Source organism: Nyctereutes procyonoides, unplaced genomic scaffold, assembly GCF_905146905.1.
Source record: "Nyctereutes procyonoides isolate TBG_1078 unplaced genomic scaffold, NYPRO_anot_genome, whole genome shotgun sequence".
In the NCBI taxonomy this organism is placed as follows: domain Eukaryota; kingdom Metazoa; phylum Chordata; class Mammalia; order Carnivora; family Canidae; genus Nyctereutes; species Nyctereutes procyonoides.
The window spans coordinates 741,636-768,969 of NW_026575036.1; the positions used below are offsets into that span (position 1 = coordinate 741,636).

The window sequence follows — 27,334 nt, forward strand, 5'->3', positions numbered from 1 at the left end:
GGTTTGAGACATAGGATGTAATAATATTTAATTTCAGAATATAGGGAGGTGAGGGATATCCAGATGTACACATCTGGAAGATAATTCTATAGGTCACGTGTTTTTGTAGACATGCGCTAGAGACAGACTGGGATGTTGCGTGTCATGAAAGGGATATTTACTTACTATTCTTTATGTACTTCATTTGTTCCACAATTATAAGTTTTTTGATGCCATTTTAAATAGCTAACTATAGCATACTCAAAAAATGCATATACATGACATGAATATATTGTTTGGGAGTTCTGTGATCAAGAAATTCAAATCCATTGATATTTGTAACTATTTTAATGAGAAAAACAAATCCTTTTAACAAAATAATGAGACTCTATATTCACAATAAAATAAATCAAAATATGGGAAGAATAGAGCTATGACTTTCTTTAACAGACGTTAATTTTACAGCCACTAATTTCAAGCTATGAAGAGATGGTCACTAGCTGAATCTCAGAGTCTCTGTGATTTAGATAAAATATCCTAGAGTCTTTTCTTACTTTAGCCAACTTGGAACCAAAATGGACTATTTCCTGGCCTCTTAGTTTCTGCCTAACTCCTAAGTGCTATCCCTAAACTAGAAAAGGGACTTTGGCCCACTGTCAATGGGGTTTTGCTGAGCAGTTCACAAGGGCAGAAACTCTGCCTAGCACTGGAGTTCTGAATAGTCTTTAGAAGATTAAGAAAATCCAACTTACCTCCTGGGCCTTTCTTTTTACCTTTCTTACTTTTCTTCCTTTTAGAAAGCTCAGAAAATGCTTCAGCTGCTTTTTGGAGTTTTGTGATAAAAAATTCAATGTCATCCAAAATGTGGTTTAATATTTGCTGGAATTAGAAATTACAGAATAAAATATAAGACAAAATAAAACCACTTTTGCTTTGACTGTATGTATACTATTATTAAGTAAAGAAAAATCAGAAAATAAAAACAAAAAGAAATACCTCCTACATGCAAATTTCAAGTTTATTACTAATTCTAAGAAAAAGAATTGAACTAAATATACCTATGCTGTGGCTAAAGTCTGACATTTACATTTTTCTTTAGCTTAATTCTGTTCTATCTTCAATACCATAAAGAAAGCATTCACAATATCTATTCAGATTATTAATTATTTTCAACTACTCTAATTTTCTTCTAGTGTTCTCTCACATAAAGTTAGGGGAAAAAATTCTAAGAAATACCTTGTTAGAAGAGCAATGAACATTTTTGTTTTTCTCATAAATGTTCCAATAAAGTACCAACAATATTATTTAATGGAATTAAAGGCATATAGAATGTTGTGGTAACCTAATAAACAGATAATCTAGAATAATCATCATTAATGATAGCCTTTACAAGTCAAAATAGAATTAATGATGAATTATGCTTTCAGGGATTATTGGATCAATTTCAATTATATCATATACTACAGTCATAGCTGACTTTCTCTAGTACATGGGAAACTTAACTTTCTTCTAATTTCAAAGACTAGAAACTGGCATTAGATAAACTTATAAGTATAATAAATAATGGTATAATATAAAAGTTGAATTCCAAACTTCAAATTCCTCTGAGTATTTGTTTCTGAATAAACTAGGAATGTGTGTATAATACAAAGAGTAATTATATTGAGATCATATTTTATCATTGTATCACAGGGCATTGTCACTCTGTAAGTAAATTACTATGGGCTAATAAAAATAAATACAGCCTTATCCTTTATAAAGAGTATTATCTCCCTTAAAAAAATTCCACTTTGGGCAGCCTGGGTGGCTCAGCGGTTTAGTGCCACGTTTGGTCCAGGGTGTGATCCTGGGGACCCGGAATCGAGTCCCACGTCGGGCTCTTTGCATGGAGCCTGCCTCTCTCTCTCTCTCTCTCTCTCTCTCTGTGTGTGTGTGTGTCTCTATGAATAAATAAATAAAATCTTTTTTTAAAAAAGAAAAAATTCCATTCACTTTTATCTTTCAAGCATTATAAATGTTTTAAATAAATGTTATGAAGAGATATTTAAGACATTTTGATTATGAAAGACAAACTGTGAAAAACGTTAAAATCCCTCAAATCTGATAATTCAGTTTAAACTCCTTTGTAAACTAGTTGATATGCTAGTTCTTCCCTCAGAGCCCTATTCTACTAAATATTGTCATAAAAGCAAAACTGGTTAAGAAAAAAAAAAACAATTCAAAGGGCATAACCACCAATGGAAAGAGAAAATACAGTTTCCATGAAACATCTTTATTTAGATCAACTTCATTTTCCCTGCTGATATTTATTTCCCCTTTAAAGAGAAGCCAGTGATCTACGGAGGGATGTGGGACCTACCACATCTCTGTCAATTCGTGCCGCCATCATCTCAGGGGTTTCTTCCTGCTCGTGATACTGCCTTGGTTTCTCAACTAAAGAAAGGAGAATCACAAGTCTTTCACCCTGTTGCCTAAGCAAGATCAATATAGATAATGAAACACAAAAAGTGGCTAGAAAAGAGTGCTGCTTGTAAAAGTAAATGCCTTCACTGGATACAAAACCAAAACTGCTCATCATTTATGAATGACATGCATCCTTGCCCCCACTAAGAAGCACTTGGCCAGGGCTGACTACCTGCCCTCAATCTTTTTTTTTTTCCCTGCCCTCAATCTTTATGATGTTTATTTTACCCTGTAACAGTAACCACCACCACCCCAAAGCCCGCCCCCCCGCCACCGCCCCCCCCCCCCCCCCCCGCAATTCTCCCTCTTCCCAGAGACAGCTGCTGGCCGTGGAACCAACCCTTACATTTAATAAACTTACATAAAATAAACTTACATTTAAGGACCTGCTCTTCAAAAAGTGGTCAACTAACTTCTAATGCAACCTCCCAATTTTATACATTCCACTACTGTGATTATAATAAAGCTTCAGAGCTTCAGGGGATCTGACAGTAAAGAGCTTTTTAAAATTCTAGTTGCCATTAAGCTTAAAGCAGCGTAAGCTCCAGTGTTGGGCTCACTGGTTTATACTTTATAAATACCTACAGGATTTGCGAATGAAGTAATAAATATCTTAAGAGCATTCAAGATGTTAAGTTAGCTCAGTTAGCTAAAACTTGATGTCAATCATAAGGTCACTTAAGCATTTTTTGGTTAACAATACTACTAAACACAGATACTTGTACAAATATTTTTAAAGTAGATAAAATTTTTAAAAACCCTATACAGATGAAACAGGAAAATGTATTAACAATAATGGAAATACAACTCATAATATGTCATCATGACTGATGTTCAATATAGAGAACTACAAAAAATACTGAGAACTCTGTATTGCTTTGATGCTTCTGTGCCTTTTTCCATAAATGGGATATGTGCCCCCTCCCCAAAAGAATAAATCATGAAGTCTTATGAAACTTAATTAGTGGCTATTAAGGACTTTAAGATAATTAGAATTTCTGTTCATGAGGGATGCCTGGGTGGCTCAGCAGTTGAGTGTCTGGCTCAGCTCAGGTTGTAATCCCAGGATCTGGGATTGAGTCCCACATCAGCTTCCTTGCAGGGAGCCTGCTTCTCTCTCTGCCTATGTCTCTGCCTCTCACTCTCTCTGCGTCTCACATGAATAAATAAATAAAATCTTAACAAAAAAAGAATTTATGTTCATGAAATCTTGCCAGTTACATGCTGTTTTATATGGGATTAGTGGCTTTCTTGAGTCTAGCGTACTACAGAAAGCAGCACATTGAACTTGAAATATAACTAACTGCAACTCCAGATAAGCCCCAAAATATCACTTAGTGGGTAAGATAAAGAGGACATCCAGTATCTTTCAGACATTTTTACAATCTGTGGCACCACTACAAATCATACTGCCACTATCCTACAGAGATCACTTTTGGAAGTCAAGGGTAAGGCTATGTCAAGGATTCAAAGGAGATGTTTAGCCTGAGTTAGTCAGGGTCTTTGGAGGAAACAAAGTGATACTCCTTTTGGGAGGGATTTCCAAAAACTGGCCTGCATCCAGACAGAACCTCACATGGTAAGCGTTACATTCTATTTGGCCTAACAGAAAATTAGAAGTTCTGAAAACCCCTTTTTACTCTAATTTAAATAGATGAGATTGCACAGCATATTTCAGACAAAATCTAATGAGAGCCCAGAAACATCCCAGAAACAAAACTTTCTCTTTGTTGTAAATTATGTTAGGTTTTACAGATGTTTTCACAAGTTTATTCAGAATATTTAAAAAAAAAGAATATTTATAAACTTAAGATGTCTTAGCCTTCCTCAACTTCAAGGAAGATTATTTTGCTCTCTCCCACATCTCTTCCACCAAACCCAGGAGCAACAACAAAAATACCATAAGAACACAAAAAGTAGAAAACAAACTCCTCTTATTTTTTAAATACAAAATTTTACAAAAAAAAATGGACCAATAAAAATTTATATAAATTCTAAAAACAGAATGTGTTTTAAAGCTAAAATAAATAATTCTGCTACCTCACTTTTGATAAACGGATGTTTCAAAAATTTCTTTCATCTGTTTGGTAGCTGGGCGTATGTGTAAATCTCTAAAAATAACTACAAAGATACAAAAAAAAAAACCCTAAATAAAATGAAAAGCAATTCAGAAATAAAATGAACTCAATTTGGCAAAAATGAGATGAACCACCCATTATGTGTATTACACAGCATTATGTGTAATATACAGGGGCTGTTATAGACATTATTTTCTTTCAAATTCACAACCCGTGAATTATTATCCCCACTTTATAAGTGAGGTTGAAACACAAAGAGATACTGTCCAAGGTCACACAGCAGATCCTAGTCCTACTCCAGAGTCCAACTTTTGATTCATCAGACTCAAAATAAAGCCGTATCAATCACTTATGGTAGCCAAGTTCTATTGCTTAACTACATTGTTAGATATCTTCATAAATAATGCTTTATTAGATGAAAGATAAGAGATTTGGGATGTCTGGGTGGCTCAGTGGTTGAGTATCTACCTTCGGCTCAGGGTGTGATCCCAGGATCGAGTCCCACATCAGGTTCCCTGCAAGGAGCCTGCTTCTCCCTCTGCCTGTGTCTCTGCCTCTCTCTGTGTGTCTCTCATGAATAAATAAATAAAATCTTAAAAAAAAAAAAGGTAAGTGACTTAAGAAGTCCATTAAACAATGAGGCAAAAGAGTGAGGCTCCAGTCTTCATCATATGCAAACTTGTTGGATCACAATTTTTCACCCTTATAATGAAGAGATTGGACCAAACAGATTTTAAGGCATTTTCAGTCATAAAAATTTAAGATTTGGTTAAAAAAAATATGACATATAATAAGTTATGCAAAGTTTTATATTATGATTATTTGTCTTTAAAAAAGAATGTCAAGGTAAAATGATGATGCCCACAAAGGGCCCCTTTGACAAGTATACTGAAATGGAGAATGCCTTTATTCTTGTCCTAATACTGCCCTGACAACCTTCTCATGGAAGCACAACAATTCTCCCAAATAGGACAGTGGAAAGATCATTAATAATGGAAAGAATTTTGAAGTATAGTCTTTACCAAAAAAATCTCATAGTCTTTTCTTTGGTCTCTATTATTCTATTACCATCTTTTTGTTACAGCTGAGTCAAACGTCCCACCTATGATTGCATTAAAAAAATACCATAATCCTAACACCATATTTATTTAAATGACTGGTCTGAACTCTCATATACAATAGCCTTATAGTGTCCAAGGCTTAAATTTTCTTTAAGATTTCTTTTTAATTAAAAAAGCTAACCTCAAGTTTCAACTCAGAAGTCAGCATCAGAATTTAAAAGCAAGAATCACATCATAACCCAAAGTAAATGTTCAATAAGTAGCAATTCCTAGAAACACTCACAGTCCCCTTGGTCGGCTGCCCATGCAGACCAGGCTGCCACCCGACTTCTAACATCCACCTGGGTAACAGTCCCAGGGGGCACAGGGGCAGGAGCTCTTGGTGGAGGTGGTATACCAGGGTCTGCTTTGGAAATCATCCTAAAAAAGATGAAAAAAATGTAATTTTTACCATATAGGTTTCCATCAATTCTCTCAGTTTATGGCATTAGTTATGCAACATTAAGAACTATGTCAAGGGGGAGAATAACAAGATTTTCTAACCTTTTCATATTACATATACTTACAAATGTATATGAAATATAAAAACAAAAATTTTAATTCAACTGAACACGAGGTTTAATTTTTTCTGGGTCCCCTGTGACTTGGAAAGGCTTATGAACTAACTATATTCCTCATATATATTTGTATTCCCCTAGGCTACTTTCCCTTAAAATGCCACTCATCTGACAACACTCATGGGAGAAACCTTCTCAGAGAAAAACTAGAAACACGGAGGGAAGAGGTGCACATCTATACTGACAAACTCAGATAGACAAATGAATTCAAATCATAGGTTGTAATCTGTAAAACAGACCTTCACTGAAGATACTTTTTCTAAATCTTTAGAGCAAGAACAAGAAAGAAAGAAAGAAAGAAAGAAAGAAAGAAAGAAAGAAAGAAAGAAAGAAAGAAAGAAGAAGGAAGAAAGAGAAGGAAGGAAGGAAGGAAGACAGACTCAAACATAAAAATTTAAAAACAAAACAATTCTACCCCTTAATTTCTTTTAATGTTTTTACCTCAGGGCTTCCGGCCGCCTCTTCTGTTTCCCTCCTTTACTGTCACTGATTGCACTCTCAATGTCTTCACTAATGAGGTTTGCCTGCAATGAAAGATAAGTTACCTGGGAGGTCATAGATTTTTCTTGTCTTGGTATGTAGGTTCAAACAACAGCTACAAAAGTGATTATGTTCTTTGAATCAATAAGTGTTTTGATGCAAAAAAAAAAAAAGCATTTTCTTTTTTTTAAATGTGCTTTCAAAACATGACTCTTGTAGTGTTTTGATGAATCTTATAATGACAAAAATTTAAAAACTGAAGAAATTATTAAAGATTATTTAATCCGGGTTCTGTTTGTTTAGACAAAAGCTATCTATCCTTGCACAAAGATACAGAAAAAAGGGATTTGCACATGCTGGAAGTCTAAGTATATGCGGAAAACGTAACAGGGTGAAAATCTCTGTCTTAAAAAGAAATGAAGGAATTAGAAATGCACACATGTAGAGCAAAGCTACTTGCCCTTTCTCTTCTCAGGCTCCAGTGGGCCTCCATTCACCTACTGGAACAAACCATTACATCCCACCAGATACCCCCAGTTTGGGACAAAAACACTATAATTAAGGGAGGAACCCTAACACTAGGTTGTACCCTTTCCCAGCAAGAATATTTGATTTGGTTTCTTGGGAAACAATGTAAAGTCATTATCTTCTTAAGTTTATTTTGTTTGCTATGAAGTTTATTTATGGCCAGTGATAATTGTTGCATATTAGATTCTTGCTGGGATGTACTCACATTTTCTGTTTTTTTTTTGTTCCTGGTTGTTCTCTGTCATTATGTATGTTTTCCTCAAATATGTATGCTGTATATTCTTTTATCATAAGCATAGACAATCATAAAATTTTAGAGCTGAAAGGAAATTTAGAGACTATCTAATCTGTCCTTGTTTTATAATTAATGAAACTGGAGAGTACTCATAGAATGGCTTGGCCAAGGTCACAAGGTCACATTCCTAATTAAATGTGAGGGTTAACGCATCCTCGTTCAATGTTACTTTCATAAGACTATCTTAGTTTTAGGAAGACATAAACATTGTGTCAAAGACTCTCTGTTATGTGGGATATTAAATAAAACTGAAGATGCTTAGGAACCCTGAACTTCCTATGAGGGGGGGCTATCATATTTCTAAGAACAATTTTACTACATAGGTGGGCTGGAGAGCTGTGTAAAATCCCATAAAAAAGAAAACTTTAAAACACAAAAGTGATGTTGCAACATGACCCATATAACAGAAACTACATCATATTTCATTATGTTTACAGTTTCAATGTGCCAAGATGGGGGGTCTCATGTGGAATATGGCACTAATGAGTAAAAACATAGAGGTGCATAGTATTATTTGAGGTTTTAGACAAAACAGTAATTCAGTAAATCTGTTTCAAAACCATCAATATCACCATCCCCTAATCAGACAGAACAAGCCTTTTTATTCTCAACACTGAAATCCAGAAACTTTACTCAGCACAATAACACTTAGTTTCAGAGTAAGTTTTAGAGCACTGAGGCAAACACCAGATTTAAAATGTCTTTTAGCTAATTTAGTCCTCTGTCTTAAAAGTATCTTAATTAAATTTCAGTATATTTTTCAGAGAAAAATATTCACTTTAATACTTAATACTTACCAAATCTAACCTTGCAAAATTCTTAATAACCTTTATGACTTTCAAAAGGTACTACATAAAATTTTGATGAACATCACATATGTAAACAATCTAAATGTTCTTTTCAAGTAAGATTTTTAGAAAGTCATCTACACATAAAGAAAAACTATGAAATACACTGTTGACAATCTTAATTTATCTATCATATCTTAATGTCAAAGAAATACAGAAAAGACCACATGACACTTATCTCTCAGCATTTCTTTATAAGATAAAATTACCTGTATATTTTATAATATACAATCACAGTAATAAGTCACTGCTTTGGCAAAGCACCAATCAACTCAACCCAAAATGATTTCACTTTTAAAGAAATCAGTTCATGACATAAAAATATTCAAGGCTGACATAATTTCTAATGTCCAACAAAGCATCGCAAGTTATAAGCATTTGAAAACTACAGGGTACCCTGAATACCAATCTTCAGGATAGCATGTTTTTACTAGTAACTATGCATAACTACTTTCATATTATCACCTGGGGATTATTTATCTTGAGCAATTATTCAAGTCACATAATTAAAATGGTGAGCTTTATATCATGGAAAATGTCTATAGTGTTTCAATGCAATAATCCATGTCATGTGATTACTGCAGAATAAAACAGGAGGGTGTGATTATTGTCCACGAAGCATGATTTTTGAAGAATCAATTTTTAATTATAATCCAAGTAACTCAATGAAGAATTTAATATATTATCTATGCCATTTTTTTCTTAACAAAATAGGATGCCCCCTCCCTTTTTTTTTAATACCACTCTAGCTCCTCTTTATTTACTGGAACCCATCAGGAAAATACTAAGGTATTTGTTTTCCTTAAAAAATCCTAAGATACTAAAAATCCACTGGTCATATGATTGAAGTGTATAATCCAATGGCTGTCAGAACATTTACTTAAAGGGAGAAAATTCACATTCTTTTACCTTAATCTCATCACACTGGAAAAGATGAAGATCTGGCTTGTTCTGAGTTGGCTCTTTGCACACCAGGGCAAGAACTGAGTCATAGTTACAGGAATGCATCACAGCTTGGCAGTGCTGGATTGTGCTTAAAGGAAAATTCTCTAGTTCATTCTATAAACAAAACAAAAATATAACTTGCCTTAATTTTTATTGCATATATAAAACCAATTGAACAAAGAGCTCCAGAGCATTGCACAAATAACTTTTAAAGTGTGCAGATCAAACAATCCAATCAGGAAATGGGCAAAAGACATGAACAGAAATCTCACAGAGGAAGACATAGACATGGCCAACACACACATGAGAAAATGCTCTGCATCACTTGCCATCAGGGAAATACAAATCAAAACCACAATGAGATACCACCTCACACCAGTGAGAATGGGGAAAATTAACAAGGCAGGAAACCACAAATGTTGGAGAGGATGTGGAGAAAGGGGAACCCTCTTGCACTGTTGGTGGGAATGTGAACTGGTGCAGCCACTCTGGAAAACTGTGTGGAGGTTCCTCAAAGAGTTAAAAATAGATCTGCCCTAGGACCCAGCAATTGCACTGCTGGGGATTTACCCCAAAGATACAGATGCAGTGAAACACTGGGACAGCTGCACCCCGATGTTTATAGCAGCAATGTCCACAATAGCCAAACTGTGGAAGGAGCCTCGGTGTCCATCGAAAGATGAATGGATAAAGAAGATGTGGTTTATGTATACAATGGAATATTACTCAGCCATTAGAAACGACAAATACCCACCATTTGCTTCGATGTGGATGGAACTGGAGGGTATTATGCTGAGTGAAGTAAGTCAATAGGAGAAGGACAAACATATGGTCTCATTCATTTGGGGAATATAAAAAGTAGTGAAAGGGAATAGAGGGGAAGGGAGAAGAAATGGGTAGGAAATATCAGAAAAGGAGACAGAACATGAGAGACTCCTAACTCTGGGAAACGAACTAGAGGTGGTGGAAGGGAAGGAGGGCAGGGGGTGGGGGTGACTGGGTGGCGGGCACTGAGGGGGGCACTTGACGGGATGATCAATGGGTGTTATTCTGTATGTTGGCAAACTGAACACCAATAAAAATAAATTTATTATTAAAAAAATAAAAAATAAAGTGTGCAGATCACACTGACAGTGAATACTAATAAATCCCACAGATGGTGGAGGATGAGTAGATACAAAGTGGCAGCAGAAAAGGCAGGGCTAGATGGTGAGTGGGAGAAAAAGAGACAAAAAGAAATATTTAGCAGAGGAATGTAGTTAAGTTCTTAACAAACAGAATACTGAACTTAGCATTACTGACTTCCTCAGGTTATAGAGATGATGCTTTTAAGAGAAAGTGAAGTAAAGTGAGGCCTCTTTCCAAAATTATTCACCATCTTACATAGTATTTTTCCCCTCTGGCCATATAGTGTCAGAATTTTTTTTTTTTTACTTGAACACTGAATCGTCATACTCTTAAATTTCTACCTTCAATGATCAAAAATATTAGGCCAAAATAATAAATCATTTGCACATTTTTTTATTTCAATGAATCTCTCAGATGAAAAAAAAATATATATATATACATATATTCATACTAGCCAAAGATATCAACAGGTAAACCAGAAGGATATCACTATAAAATACATTCTTCAAAGTGATTAAAATGTTTGGTAGTATAGAAGCAAATACTCTCTTGGTTCCTGGGTGGCTCAATCAGTTAAGTGTTTGCCTTTGGCTCAGGTCATGATACCAGGGTCCTAGGACTGAGCCCCACATAAAGTTCCCTGCTTAGGGGAGTCTGCTTGTCCCTCTCTCTCTGCCTCTCCCCCTACTTGTGTGCTCTCTCTCTCTCCAATAATAAATAAAATCTTTTAAAAAATAAAATAAAAGCGAATACTCTCTAACCTATAAATAGCCATCCAAATGAAATACTGACAGATTCTTAAACAAGTGAACTTTCTGTTCACAATTAGAATTCTGTATTTAATGAGATATATTTAAAATGATGCTTATTGATATACTAATGCCTTTATACAAATAGTGAGTGGGGCATAATGTAATTAATGGAAGAAATGGTGATTTTTTAAGAAAATATAATATCCCAAATAAAAATAAATTAAGTAACAAATAAAAGTAAAAAGCAGCAACTTTTATTACAGACAGCCCATACATACATACATACATCACACCATAAATTTACTGATTTATTCTGAAACTTTTGATTCCCTGAGATGCAGCAAAGGCTAAACAAAAAGTGCTCATTCCATGAAAATAAAATGTAATTTCTCAGAGTACCGGAGAAATAACAAATGTTCTTTCTCTGCAAAGTAAATTAAATAATAGCTCTTCTCTATAATTACTTAAAACTGTGAGGATCAGAGAAGCACTCAGTTGCTGTTCTCTCACAGTGTACGATAGATATGATAAAAGAGAGGACAGATCTTACTTGGAGTCCTATCAGAATACTCTAAAATGATTACGATAGTTGTTTTCTTTATCTTAGCAACTCAAATGCTTATTGGATAATGGGGCTCAGTAAAGTCCTATACTGAGAGCTCCAGCATCTTACCTACCAGTGGTTGTGCAAAATAAAGTTCCCTGGTAAAAAAAAAATAAAATAAAAATAAAAAAATAAAATAAAAATAAAGCTCCCTGGTATAGGGCTGGTGAAAGTGAATACACACACACACACATACATGCACATGCACACACCCTTTCACCCCAGGTTACTCATTTACTGGGATATGGTTTGCCTAGTATATAATTAATATATGCCATAAAGAATAAGGCCCCCTGGGGTGCTATGAATTTCTTTTTTTTACTTCCTCTATCTCATAATTTGTGGTTAAAAAAAAAAACCCCAAAACACATATCCCTTTATCTCTAGTTTAGGAACTGATTTTGCAGACATGATGTATATACAGTATTATATCTCTTCTTTAAAATCACTGACAAAATATTTTATTTTGTCAAACTTTCATCCCCTTTTAAACAATGTGACCTGCTTGTAAACAGAAATATCTGTGGAACTTTCGTGGAAGTAAAATAGTCTAAATTTTACAAACTTACCTTTGATTCTAAATCAATCAGGCTCACAGCTCTGTCATCCACTTGAAGTATCATATCCTGCGTCCACACTTTGCCCTTAGCATCGAGTAATTTCAACTTCCTTATTCCATCATCAACAGTTATCATAGCATCTTTCCGATCCAGAACAAAGGTAGTCAAGTGCTTATGATTGACAAAAATGAAAAATATTCATAACACAAACATTCTCTTAGCACACGTTTTCCAACAGAAAGCAACGGTGACCTAACTGAAGCCAGCGAGTAAAGCAGTGAGGAACCAACACAGAGCATCCTACAACTTCATGGCTCTCTTACTGAGATCATAAAGTCAAGCAGGTTTTTGTTGAATTGAGGAAATGGTGCCTTGAGTCATAAAATACCCAAAGCTGTTTAATACTGAGCCATGTTGAGCTACGTAAACAGAACATAAATTCTGAACAGCTTAAATAACATCTCTTAAAACCAATCCCTCCCATCTCATTCCATGTTGGTTACTTAAGTGCAACTTAAGCCACAGCAGCTACTCCACTGTGGCTTGAAACTGAGGCACTGATAAATGAGAGCAGTAGTCTGCTACTACTGTAGTAACTGTCAAACTTTGCACTGTCCTGAAACAAAACTTTACATTGAATGAGGCATGCTTGCTATGGGTAGAAAACTGATAATAAGAGCAATTTAAAAATTACTCCCTACTTCAGTGTTTTCTATTATAAGCGAAAGTCATCTAAATAGATTCCAATCAAAAGCAAATGTATGTTAAAAAAGAAAAGAGGAAAAACTAAACAAAACTGTTGTTTAAATAGGACTAGTCATGACTTTAGGCAAAACTAAACCTCTCAATGAAACTATCAAAGGTGTAATTTCAATAAGATTCTATAATATGAAATAGAAGCCTTTGTCCTGTTTTTAACAATGACAAATGAATGCTTAATTTTAATTTATTCTCTATGAAAATAGACCCCAGACTAACAAGATACCTTATTTTAAATTTCAGCTTCACAAAAATCTGAAAGAAAAGGCCAACACAATTCACAGTACATCATAGGAAAAAAATAAAACATAATCCTGATTTTACTAGCAAATTTTTATGTCTCTTAAGGTTCACTCTAAATTTTAGTAAACATCAAAACATCTTACTTCAACACGGTATTGGGATATATCAGACACACTGCTGACACTGTCTCGAGCATAATTCTTCCTTTGTTCTGAAAGAGAAGTTGAAATAGCCATTATTTACCCACTAACAGGCTAAAGTTCATGTATCAGTGCCTTGTGGCCATCTCTAAAACTAGTCTATCTCACATATAAATACAGTAGCTGACAAGTCACCATTGTGCAGTGTATCTGAAAACACTCATTATTCACATTAAATGAAAAAACCAACAGAAAGTTCAAATGATATGCAAGAACAATTTGACCCAATACAAATTTTCAGAATCCCAAAGGTAAAATCTAGATTATTAATGTTGTAAGAAAAAGTTATTCAATCTGAGAGTTTTATTAATCCTTTTAAAGATCGTAACAATACATAAATGCCATAAGGGATATTATTAATATCCCTAAGGGTTTTATTTATCAAATTATCTACTGTTTCATACAAAGATAAAAACTGGCTTGTAACTCTCATCTCTTAATATACTGAGGAAAAAACAGAACTGCAAATACTGTCATAGGTACTGTATTATATGAGTTAGACTACATTATCAAAATAATGGCCACTACAAGGAACATCTTTCACAACATCTGAACTATGGAGAGTGTCATAGGAGATTCAAAATATGATTTAATCATACTGATTGCCATTAAACTTTAACAGTTTTCACACAACTAAGTACAGAACAAACAAATGTGATACTCAGAATTGTAGATATCAGTTGTTAGAGCATTAGGTAGAAAGTTACTGCACCACACTACATAAAAAGCAAAAATGAACCTTTATTTTCTTTTGTAAAATGCTGCAAAACCAAAATAAAATATAAAATACGTGGACCCAATATTTTGTATCTGTTGCTTTCTAATCAAGTAACTTGCTTATTTGTAAATTCAGAGATACCTTATTCTTTCTAAAGCAGAATGCTATGATGAAAAAGAATTCTAAGTAAGAACTAGAAGATTATTGATTCTAGCTTTGGCTCTGTCACTAAGTAGGACACTAAATTTGGGCAAGATGCTTAGCTATGGACCTCAGCACTCTTATTATAAAATAAAAGGGTTAAACAAGATCAAACCTCAAGACTCCTACAGTACTAATATTCAGACACACACAGACACAAACACACATGCGTACATGCACACACAAATGCACTTCTCAGCTTTCCTGATATCTGTTTTTCGAATATCTGTTTTGCCTGGTATCTGTTTTTCAAATATAAACATGTTTCTTTCAGTTAATACAGAAACTTTAAAAATTTTCCTACAACTTCAGAAGTTGAAAAGCTCTGCTGAACATGATAGCAAAGCACGTACAAAAATATAAAGTACATATACAGATTTAGAATGTTTAAAGAATTTAAAACTCGGATAAATTGTTTCCCAATACATACGAAAGTAATTATCTTCTCTTATATTAACCTTAAAACTTAGATGAAAAATACCCATACTCCTTATATTACATCAGTTTGATATTATTCCAGTATATTCTATTTTTGCTTTTGCAGCATTAAGTTACTTAAGAGAAATAGACACACTACAAAATTCAGTATCTTCTACCTTTCTTTTTTTGTTTGGATGATGACCTGAAGAAGTATGATCCATCTGTTCCTACCAAAATAATGTGATCAAAAAGAAAGATCTGGTTTCACCTTAAATTTTCTATTCCAATGTAACAAAATGTAACTTTCACTTACATGACTGTAATCTACATATTAAAAAATAAACAACTATGATATTTTTATTATTAGCTGAGAATTAACGTGAGATAGTAAAAAAAAAAGGTAATTATTCTCAGGAGAACCACTGAAATGTGAAATACATAACTAAGGAACACATCTGACAAAAGCATTTTAGAAATAATCACTATTTCAGAATTACTGGTATCACTTCCTAGCACAACTCTCTATGGCAGACTCAGAACATGAAGGTGGTTCTGTTTCCTATGGTCTGATGGAGACAGCAAAAGAAATGGCAGTGGTTGCCATGGTATCTAGTTGTGATATGGCAACCCCAGGACATTCAAATGCTTCACAGTCTTTCAGATAAGTGATTGGCAAACACAACTGAAGCTCAACTGTATGTCTTGTAATTAAAGATTCTATTATGAAGTAGTAAGAATTTGTTCTCCCAAATTTTCTAATATAGTTCCTTAATCTTATAGAAATGTACTTTATAAGTATTAAAGAAAAACACTGCCTATTTGATAGTATTTGTAAAAAGCCATGACATTAACTGATCACTCAGATTACCTAGAAGATAGGTGCTATTTTTCATATACCAAATGAAGAATCCACTTTAGAAATTCTTAAACTGCTTTCTCTCCAATGCTACACAATAAATACAATGCATGTGTAACAAGAAATTACCTTTTAAAGATCCTGACAATAAATAAATGCCATAAAATGGATTTATAAATAAACTAGTAGTTCTAGAGATTTAAGTCAATGAATAAATAAAGTTAATATTAACATTTTAATAGGACATTTTGAAAGAAGGCTCCTAAGAGGCAATTATGGTACATTTCTTTTTTATGAGAATCATATGTACTCTCAAGTACAGTTGTAAATAGTAATTATGCTCCTTAAGCTGAAAATCTCACCAAAAGCCTTAAAAAAGTATGAGAAATATAAATGAAGTCTTAATGATAGTCAAGACGAAGCCTCTAATGACGTTCCCCACTTTAACAATGGTTTTCAACCTTGGCCACACGCTAGAATGGACTTTGAGAAACCGTGCCTAGGTCTCACCTGCTAGAGATTCTAGAGTAATTGGCTTGGGATGTAGTTTTGGCATTGAGATTTATAAATGGCAATTCTATTGTACAGCCAAGATTGAAAACCACTGGCCCCAAATCTGTATAAATGCCAACTCATCTATTACCCACTACCTCTTTAAGTTGAAAATTTTTCTTTCCAGATTAAGAGTGTAAATCATGGTCTAATAGTGTATTAAGTAATAACAATCAATCTGACAGCAGTTCTTTGGGTTTCTTGTATTATAGGCGGCTCAACTCTCAATACAAAATCCTCAGTTTCTATCTCCTTATCTCTCTCAATCTGAATTGATTAGAGCCAGTAATAAACTTTATTTGGTTGCAGTACCACTGGTTGTGGTTTTACTGTTTTTCCTACTAGTTTTTTTTTTATGATAGTCACACACACACACACACAGAGAGAGAGAGAGAGAGAGAGAGAGAGAGAGAGAGAGAGAGGCAGAGACAGAGGGAGAAGCAGGCTCCATGCACCGGGAGCCCGACGTGAGATTCGATCCCGGGTCTCCAGGATCGCGCCCTGGGCCAAAGGCAGGTGCCAAACTGCTGCGCCACCCAGGGACCCCTGTTTTTCCTACTAGTTTTTATACTACAGACCAGAATATACAAACCTATTTCTTTAAATGAAATTAGGTGAATTCAGTAACCAATGATGAAAATTCTTTAGACATTATTTTAGCATTATTGAATTGATATGCTGCTGCAAAACATGAGAATCAACTTCCACATTGGGAACATTAAATTCAGGTTTAAGACTTTGGGTAACTATGATACATCAATGTAGGTTCATCAGTTATAACACATGTACTACTCTGGTGGGGGCTGCTGATGGTGGAGGGCTATACATATGCAAGGTGGTATATGGGAAATCTCCATAGCTTCCCTTCAAATTTACTATGAACCTAAAACTGTAAGTCTTAATTTTTTAAATGTAGGTTTTGGGGTGCCTGGGTGGCTCAGTTGGTTAAGTATCCGACTTTTGATTTCTGCTCAGGTCTTCATATTGGAGTGGTAAGATCAACCCCCAAATTAGGCTGTGCATTCAGTATGGAGTCTGCTTGAATTTCTCTCTCTCCCTCTACCCCTCCCCTCCCCCTGTCTCTTTCAAAAATAAATAAATAAATCTTTTGAAAAAGGGACACCTGGGTGGCTCAGTGGTTGAGCATCTGCCTTTGGCTCAGGATATGATCATGGGGTCCTGGGATTGAGTCCCACATCAGGCTCCCTACAGGAGGGCCTGCTCCTCCCTCTGCTTATGTCTCTGCCTCTCTCTGTGTCTCTCATGAATAAAAATATAAAATCTTAAAAAAAAAATGTCGCTGTCATTTGCCTCACTTAGTACAATAGCAATTATAATACACAAGTCTCAGTATTTAAACATAATTCCCCAACAACAAAAAAACATAATTCCCTTTTGTCTATATTGCTGTTTATGCATACATGGCAAGATGGCAAGACTTGTAAAAGCTAATATTCAGGGGTGCCTAGGTAGCTGTCAGTTAAGTGTCCTTTTAAAATTTTTAAAAATTTTTAATGTTTTTTTAAGGATTTTATTGATTAGTTTTACAGGCCTGTTCAACAAACTCTTGATAACTTATACCATGAGGAGAAAAGAAACTTTAAAATTTTCAGGTAAAGTGGGAAAACTGCCAAACTATCTTTTTCAGTCACAAAGAACTAACACATTCTATGAAGTTGAATTGTGACTCTAACATTGCCTAACTTGCTGATAATAATTATGGCCATTTACTTCTTAAGAGTTAAAAAAAAAAACTGTTCTTAAAAAAGAAGGATTAAATGTTTTCCCCAAGTGAAAGACACCTTGTAAATGATGAGGATAGAGAAACGAGAAATGGGCTTTAATTCCTGAATGCCACTTTAATGTATAAGAGATTGCCTGGGCTTCAATTATGACAGTTACACAAAGAGATTAACTCCCAACCAAGATCAGAAAATAGAAAAGGACAGGAAGAGAAGATAGGTACAAAAAGGAAAATATATGGGGTATATAGCTATTAACAAAAATTCTACATTCAGGAATATTACTATGAGAGATAAATCAAGCACTGTGTAAAATATACAGTAAAGTCAATTATTCAGAAAATAATTGTATGGTTTACAGATTAAAATACTCAATTATTATACTCAATTCTTACCTCCTTGAGAAGAAAAATAAAATAGAAGGAACACAACGATATTTTTCTCCTTGCTGACTTCATAAAAAAGTTCGAACTTAAGGGTGAGCCTGGAGAGAGTGCCTATCATATTTATCCAGTACAACAAAACAAATCTAAAAGTTACTATAAATGTCAGTAATGACAACAAAATATTGCCAAATGGTCATTCTGTGAAACTTGAGTTTTTCTGGATAAGGGATGACTTTAAACAGCTGATTATTTAAATGGGTATATTACAAATTCGGCAATATCTAATTAAAAGAGAAGCTATTTTTCTAGGAAGTTCAGCTATTCAGAACACAGCAAAGCCCACACTTAAATAAGTTCTCTGAGGAATAGACAGATGTCATAAGGTCTATACATTGAAACTTGCACATTTTAATATATAGACCTTAATGAGACTCTCAATTCCCCACTCAGAACCTATAGACTCTACTTAGGATTTTCTATGTAGTTTTTCAGCCCATACGTATCAGAAGCAATGTTGGAAGAAGGCATGTTAACAATAGAAAAAGTAACAGGAATGGGACACAGCAACATGGAAAAAGCAACCACAAATATTCAAAAGGGAAAAGACTTTGAATGATTTGGTGTAAAGGTAAAGAATACACCCTATGAGCACACCACAGCACACAAGCTAGTGTGCACTGATGATCCTGAGTCATCAACAAGGTATTACAGACACCACACCCTGATGGAAGGGAATGTTTAATATATTTTACAAGTGCTTCCTTAAAAATAATGCTAAATTTTAGTGCTTAAAGACTTTAACAAGCAGGCTAAGCTAGAAAAAATAAATTTTTCAACTCCCTCATAACAGTAGCAAAATGAAATGTTACTGTCATGAGATATGTGAAGGAAATGAAATTAATATTTATTTTCTATTTATTTACATTGTCAGGGATTTGTGTGATGTAGAGCTTCTCATATGCTGGCTTTGAAATTTCTTATATCAAAATGAAGAAATGACAAAATAGGGTTATTAATCTGCAGTATATTTTAACTGCTTTCCTTGAATAAACACATCTAAAAGAAACAAACGTATTGGAATAATTGTATTGTTCACAATGCATTTACTGGGTTTACCAAAAAAGATATTTCTGGTAATATCTGGAATATAAGCTTAAAAAATATGATGAAGATTACCCTTTGTTCTTGTCCAAGTACCACTGCAATTACACATATAACATTTGGAAGTAACATCAAAATATTAAATTTGAGGGCCCAGACATAAAGTGACTCTCCCATACTTCTCCTCAATGCCATGACAGGCTCATTATTTCTATTTTCTCATATATACTTACCACAATATTATTACCATGTTTATTTGGTAGATGAGGAAACTGGAGCCAATCGGTTAAAATCATTTGCTCAAAATGGCAGCCCCTTTGGTAGAAGTGCCATGATTCAGGCCCTAATTAGTTGGCCCTCAAAACCCATGCTACCTCTCTGAGACTAAAATTACTGAGTTACTGAAGCAATCTGGAGGGCACATTATGGTGTTAGACCTGAAAAATGTTCTCTTGAAAAAGACAAGCTGTGTGCAGCTCTAGATGCAGTATCTAACCCGTGGCCATGTATAAAGAACAATGGTCATTACTGTAAAACTCATGTTCTAGTGCACCAAATAGTATCTTCACATCCCAAAGAAGTTCATGTACCATCCAGGAAAGAAATTAATTCTTAAAAGATTTATTCAATGTGTTTAATCATTGTGAAAAGAGAAATTTTAAAGAAAATGCATACATTGTGATAAATTACATTAAAAATCTCTCCTTTATCAACTCCCTAGTGAAAAAAAAAAGTTACAACTTGAGACTGGGCAGCTAAATACTCAATGTTAACTAACTACAGTTGGAACTTTAACTACAACTTGCTATTGCAAAAGTTTGCTCAAAATCTCAACATATTTTTCCCTGTCATTTATACCACTCATTCCATGGACATTGACTGAGAGCTCCCCTTTTGGGAGGGAGGGGAGAGGATTAGATACAAAGAGGAATGAAACATGATCTGCAACTTCACGGAACTTAAAACCTGCTTACTTCTAAGCCAAATACATTTGCTACGGCTTCTTTCTTTCTTATAAATATCTCTTGGATTTGTCCCCTTTCTTTCCCTGTCTTTATATCCTCAGTTTTACCTAAACACTGGTTCATCTTTGTCACATTACACAAAACTCACATTTTCTTACAATCAAGATTTTTTTTTTAAAGTTATGTGACTCAGATAGACCACCTCATCTTAGAAAGGAGCCTCAGCTTGTTCTATAGCTCAAAAGGGGATAACAGAAATTTACTGCTTATAGGCTGAAGAGTTTCTTTTTTGTTTTTTAAGATTTTATTTATTTATTCATGGGAGAGACACAAAAGAGAGAGAGAGAGATCAGCAGAGACACATGCAGAGGGAGAAGCAGGCTCCATGCAGGGAGCCTGATGTGGGACTCGATCCCGGGTCTCCAGGATCACACCCTGGGCCAAAGGCAGGCACCAAACCGCTGAGCCACCTGCGCTGCCCTAGGCTGAAGATTTTCAATCCTCAGGTCTATGATTTTATGAATGTGCTCCTAACACAAAATAAACATTAAAATTTGCAGATGAATTCTACTTTTTATCCCTTTCCCCTTTCTCAGCTGAGTATAGATTTTTGGATATATGGTATTTGTGAGACGATCAATACTCTTCTCCTTAACAAAAGTCTTAGGGCCATTATTTAGATGAGTGACTTACCTATTTCCACCCATACTCATATCCATCCTCAATACTTCTATGAGTGGCCCAAGACAACAGACCTTTTACTCCCTCGATTACAAAACTTCAGTGGCTAGGCATTCCCTATAAACAATGTCCAAATTCCTTAGTACGATTCTTCCCACTGTGGTCCATGTTTATATTTCTAATCTTATTTCCCAATGCACCACCTTCCACCCTCCAGTTAAGACCAAACTGTTGGTGGTTCATTCACTTATATTCATTCTGCAACTACTTACTGAGTGTAAATTATACATTAGCCACTGTGCTATGCTTGGGGAATGCTGAAGTAAACAAGGCAGATAAGGCTCAACTTCACAGAGCTTACAGTCTAAGTTTACAAAGGGTTCATACTGCTGTTTACAGCACTCATGAGCCTCCCAAATGTCTGGAGCACACCACTTACATTTCTGAGTTCAGCTCAAGGCTTAACTCCTCTAAGAAATCCCTTCTGACTAGACCACCCTCACCCATGCAGAAGAACTGCCCACGCCTACTGCACTTCACACACTGTTGTCTAAACTTATTTAGCTCATTATTATAACAATGATTTACTAGTTTACCTCACCAAAAGAGTGCATAAGCAATGACCATGTCTTATTCATCTCTATGACTGAACAAACTATCGTAGAAACAGTGACTATGAAGACCTTGGCCTGGCACATGGAAGTACTTAATGAATATCTGCCTAGAAATGAAAGACTGAAGAAATTATTTTATTTTTGGAAAAAAAAATACAAACCAAAAAATCCCTTGTCCTTTTTCAGTTCCTTTAAGTCATTTTCTAGACTGTGAGTCCCTTAAAGTCAAGAACCATATATTACTAATTGAATTTAAATAAAATATTTTTTAAAAAGAACCATATATTACTAGCTCTGTTCTGTGTACATATTAATCACAAAATAAGCCTTTGTTGAATATATTCTCTGGATCTACAATTCACAACTACTAGGACATGGTAAGGATGTCATAATATAGCACTAGACAAAACTGAAACCAACACTAATTAGAGTGTTATGGCCATAAGAAAATATATCCATGGATGTACAAAATTCATTTTATGAATGTATAGTTTGAGTCTTGAGACCTATTCACTCAATACACAGGCAGAAAAAGAGTCACAAAATCTTAGAATTTTTCATTCTTACCACAGCCAAGACACTGTAGATCCAGATAAGGTTAAAAAAAAAAAAAAAAAAAGGAGAGCATTCTAAATTTATAAAGGGTGTTAGTTCCTATGGTAGATTGTAATAATGATATTCTCAACAATAATAGCAAATATATACACTACTTTCTGCTTGTAAGGAAGTGCTAGAAACATATTACATGTACTAATTCATTTAATTCTCGTATCAACTCTATGAAATACCGTAGCAAAATGAGGTATAAAAATCTTGTCCAAGATCATTCAGCTAATAAATGACAGACCTCATTTTGAGCCCAGGAAGTCTGGTTCCAGAGTCTTTGCTCTTAGCCACAATACTACTCTTAGTCTTTTAAACATAATACTATTTTTATTCTTTATAATTGTACAATAATGAAAGCTCATGCAGACCTTGCGAACAAAAGCATTTCCAAACATATGAGGTATATTTCAGGAGTTCTCAATTTATTTTTAGTAGTAACTTCTATTTTATCCTAAATTTTAAAAATGTATTATTTACACATGAGATAATCTATAGAGGACAAGAGAAGTTATAGAAGAATCAGGGAGAAAGCTTGCTGGTTTTTCAGTGCAGAAAGAAAGGATATATAACACTATTCAAAAGTTCAAGAGCTATAAGGAAGAAGTCCTGTCAACTGTCAGCCCACAATCAAATGGATCATTCATGAAGATCAAAAACCATATCACAAATAATTAGCTGGGAAAATCCACCTAAGGCATTGATGTCATCCAAAAGACTCCTTAGAAAACACTGCAATACGTTTATTTTACTTATTTTTTTAAATTTTTTGCAATATGTTTCATTTATGGTTCTAAATTAGATGACAATAAGCAGAAGTCATGTCTTAGTAGCTTTTATAAAAACTCTTTTTTAAACAATCTTTATCTCTCACTATGTCACTCCAAATAATATAAACAAATCAAATACACAATTCATAAAATGTGGTTAGAAGTAGAATAATACCTCATCAAATAAACAAACATACCATAGAGGGCTTTTGCACTTGTTTTTGAACTGTGTTCTCTGTCCATTTGGGAAAAAGTGGGTGATGATCCATAGCCGCTGTAATAATAAAAAAAGGTCATTGTGCTGGGTTAAAGTCCAAAGTAAGCAATAAAAATTCAAAACTACAAATAAAAGTCCCACGTACCACAATGTCTGTGTGCTTTTTAAAAACATATTGAGTTAATGCTAACTAGGTTTGTCAAAATGAGCCAGACTCTGCTCTGGTCAAGAAACAGAATGTAAGCCACACCATCCCAATGTGAATTGAGGTAGGTACAAATCACAGCCTCCTCTCAAACTCCAAGTCAGAACTCCAGGCAAGAAGATTCAATAAGGTTGAAACTATCTTAGAAGAGTTTAAGTTTGCCATACTAAATTGAATTGTGGGCAGTGATCTCCAGTCATAAAAAGAATTCAATGACTTAAGCTACAATGGAATAGACATTATTTTCACAAAAACTCAAAATGCAAAATAGTACTTTATCATTAAAATTGACCAGCTTTATCCAATTTCTGGCCTCTTGTAATATGATAGGTGAAGTAATACTTCAAGTATTACTTGAATTTTTAAAATTTATTCAGTAAACATTCACCCCAAAAATCTATTAGGATAAGGATTATGGCAAGGGACATGGTTCTGTTAATAAGACAAGTAAGTAAAATAGTTACAATAGAATGTGATATCTGGATAAAACAAATAGATATAACATATAAGATCAAAGAAGGATTAAATTTTTATCAGGATGTCCAAAAAGATTTCACTGCCAAATTGGCACTTCAGCAGAATATAAAAGGGTTGTGATTTCAAGTTATACCTGGAACTTCAAGGATTGTTTCATTTGCTTGCATGGTCTTTTTTGTTTTACACAGTGGTAAGTATCTTGACAGATTAGACTAAAAGACATTTAACTTTCCTCAATTGCCAGTTTTTTATAAACAAAACATAATGCTCCAGAGAAACGGAAATCTCAGAAGTATATATTCAACTATGGAAAGCAATAATACAAAAATACCAGAACAAACTGTCTTCTATTAGATCACTGTCACTGAGGTTGATAATACTGATCCATCTTTTTCTTACCAGACATAGTAAATTTTTAATATTACCATAGCTTAGAAATAGAAAAAAAATTATATATTTATGAATAAACTACATAAAGAACTGGAGTTAATCTTTTCATTAAAAATATTAAAAAATAAAATAAAATAAAACAAAACCCCAAGTCAAATCCAAAAAGAACCCCAACAGGGGCACCTGGGTGGCTCAGTTGATTAGGATTCTGACTCCGGGCTAAGGTCGTGATCTTGGAGTTATAGGATCAAGCCCCATATGGAGCTCTGCACTCAGAGCAGAGTCTGATTAAGGTTCTCTCCCTCTCCTGCTACCCCTCCCCCTACTCATGTGCTCTCCATCTCTCTAAAATAAATAAATCTTTAAAAACAAAAAGAATCCCAACAAATTAAATATAAACCTCCCAACTTACTTCATTTGAGATGGATACATTCCAAAACCACTGGGATGGTTAGAAATATGACCATTCATTGCAGTTTTCACTCCTGTGTTCTATAAAAAGAAAGAAAGATTAAAGGTAATAAAAAGGTCAAGACATTTCAGTTCTAAGTTATTCATTCAACAAATGCATATCACTGCCAGGATGACAGAAATACAAAGATAAAGATCTCTACTCTCAAAGAGCTCTGCTGCCAGAAGTATAGATGGGCACAGAAACTAAAGATTCAACAGGCATTTAACATTAGTGCACTAGAAGTATAAGAAAATTAGGCAAGTAAAAGAAAAATCTAAAATATAGTTCTGAATCCTCTCCATATATAAGGCATAACTGTATATTCTTCTCAAACTCATAATCAATTCTCAATTTTATAAATGGTTCCTTTATTTATTGTTTCACTATCAAAGTTAATATAGGTTCGTTAACTTTAAAAACTTGACAACAAAAAAATAAATAAATAAATAAATAAATAAAATTGGAATAAAAAAAATAATAAAAACTTGACAACAGTAAAGTGCAAAATACAGAAAAATGCAAAGGGGAAAAAATACCACCCAGAGCCCTATCATTTAACAATCCTGTCATTTCCTCCAGTCTTTTTCTTGCATCAACTTTTTTTCTTTCTCCCTTCCTTCAAAGTACATTTGATAACATCCTATATATACTTTTGGATGCACCTTTTTTCCAAGAAGGTGTCCATTTACACATTCCTTCTGCTTGTCATGAGAAAGCAATTTTTAAAGTTAACACCAGATATGTAACTTCAGAAAACATTTTTAATATGTTACACAAATTGAACAAGTTTCTTCAAATCAGATGAGTAAAACCTCCTCTTCTAAATCCAATGACCCTTTCTTTCTTTGTTCTCCAAGATACTACTGCTTACACCTAATTTGTTTCTATTTACTCCTGGATACTTAGGCCTTCTTGGGTTCTGTGACACTAAACAATATTGGATCTTATCTTACTTTTCTGACTTTTGTATATATTATATTATTATGCCTTCTCAAAGCTGAGAGGTAGGTAGGGCACATCATAGCTTTATTATAAGACAAAGGCAAAGGGAGCAGTAGAATTAACAACTACTGATTGACTATTACGTATCAAATAATATGACTGATACTTCCAAGGTGAACAAAACACAGTCCCAGCTTTGGGCCAATAGTCTAGGGGAAAAACAGTCACTTAGTGAATAAATATGAAATTAAAAGTTGTTTCTATTACAAAGGGTGATTTGGGGGTCCATTATGATAGGGAACTTCATTCAGATTAGGTGGCCACAGAAAGCCTACATAAAGAAATTATATTCAAGACCAGTAACTTCAAATTAATTCTTTCTCATTCTTCAGATCTCAGTTCAATCACAAAGTCCTCAGGGAAACTTTAACAGACCTCCCTGAATAGATAAAAAGCCCACTATCAGACATTCTCAGACTCTAAACAGTTTTTCAAAGTACTTTCTCAGACTATAACAATTTGTCAAAGTATTTATCACAGTTATAATTCTTAATTTGTTTAAATTAATTCTTCCCTAGACTAGAAGTTCCATAAGGGCAGAAACTTTGGTTTAATGATGCTGTTTCTCAAGCAGTAAGAACTGTACTAGGCATAGAATAGGTGTTAATTAAATATTTATTCAAAGAAAGAAAAAAAGAAGGAAAGTCCATGGACTTTATTGCATTCTTTTCTAAGATTTTATTTATTTATTCATGAGAGACACACACACACACACAGAGAGAGAGAGAGAGAGAGAGAGAGAGAAAGAGAGAGAGAGAGAGAGAGAGAGAGAGAGAGGGAGAGAGAGAGAGACAGGCAGAGGGAGAAGCAGGCTCCATGCAGGGAGCCTGATGTGAGACTCGATCCCAGGTCTCCAGGATCACGCCCTGGGCTGAAGGCGGTGCTAAACTGCTGAGCTACCAGGGCTGCCCGACTTTATTGGATTCTTAAGGATACAAAATTATTCATATGAAACACATAATAAATAAGCCCCAGCCTATGAGGCTCTATTTTAAATTTACTAAAGAGATTCAAAGGGAAAAGTCAGGCTGACTGCCATAATTTTTGGAGGGGCTGAGACTTGACCTAGTTCTTAAAGAATAGTTAAGGATTTATAAAGGTCCTCAAAACACTTAAGTTTAATTCAAGCTTTCCCAACAGCCCTGCCTATATTTACCCACACCTTAGAAGCAAATTTCTAAATTAAGGAACAAAGAAATATTGACCTCTCCCTGATTTACAAAATTACATTAATTTACAATATTATCACATCTATAATTTTTTTTAAGATTTTATTTATTTATTCATGAGAGACACACAGAGGGGGTGGGGAAGCAGAGACACAGGCAGAAGGAGAAGCAGGCTCCTTGCAAAAAGCCTGATGTGGGACTCGATCCCGTGACTCCAGGATCACACCCTGGGCCAAAGGCAGGTGCTAAACCGCTGAGCCACCCAGGGATC

General features: G+C 34.5%; 1 protein-coding gene across 8 annotated transcripts in view; it reads right to left on the minus strand.

The window, feature by feature from the left end:
* Window positions 1-27,334, minus strand: part of EPS8 (epidermal growth factor receptor pathway substrate 8) — a 176,546-nt gene that overhangs the window by 41,624 nt on the left and 107,588 nt on the right. For all 8 annotated transcript variants that reach the window (XM_055318548.1, XM_055318543.1, XM_055318540.1 and 5 more), the window contains 9 exons: window positions 24,851-24,930; window positions 23,347-23,423; window positions 13,484-13,551; window positions 12,348-12,509; window positions 9,259-9,408; window positions 6,640-6,722; window positions 5,865-6,001; window positions 2,339-2,412; window positions 732-858 (listed from right to left, as the gene is read on the minus strand). In XM_055318548.1, coding sequence (XP_055174523.1) covers window positions 732-858; window positions 2,339-2,412; window positions 5,865-6,001; window positions 6,640-6,722; window positions 9,259-9,408; window positions 12,348-12,509; window positions 13,484-13,551; window positions 23,347-23,423; window positions 24,851-24,909 — 937 coding nt within the window. In that variant the 5' untranslated portion in view covers window positions 24,910-24,930. The remainder of the gene's footprint in view (window positions 1-731; window positions 859-2,338; window positions 2,413-5,864; window positions 6,002-6,639; window positions 6,723-9,258; window positions 9,409-12,347; window positions 12,510-13,483; window positions 13,552-23,346; window positions 23,424-24,850; window positions 24,931-27,334) is intronic.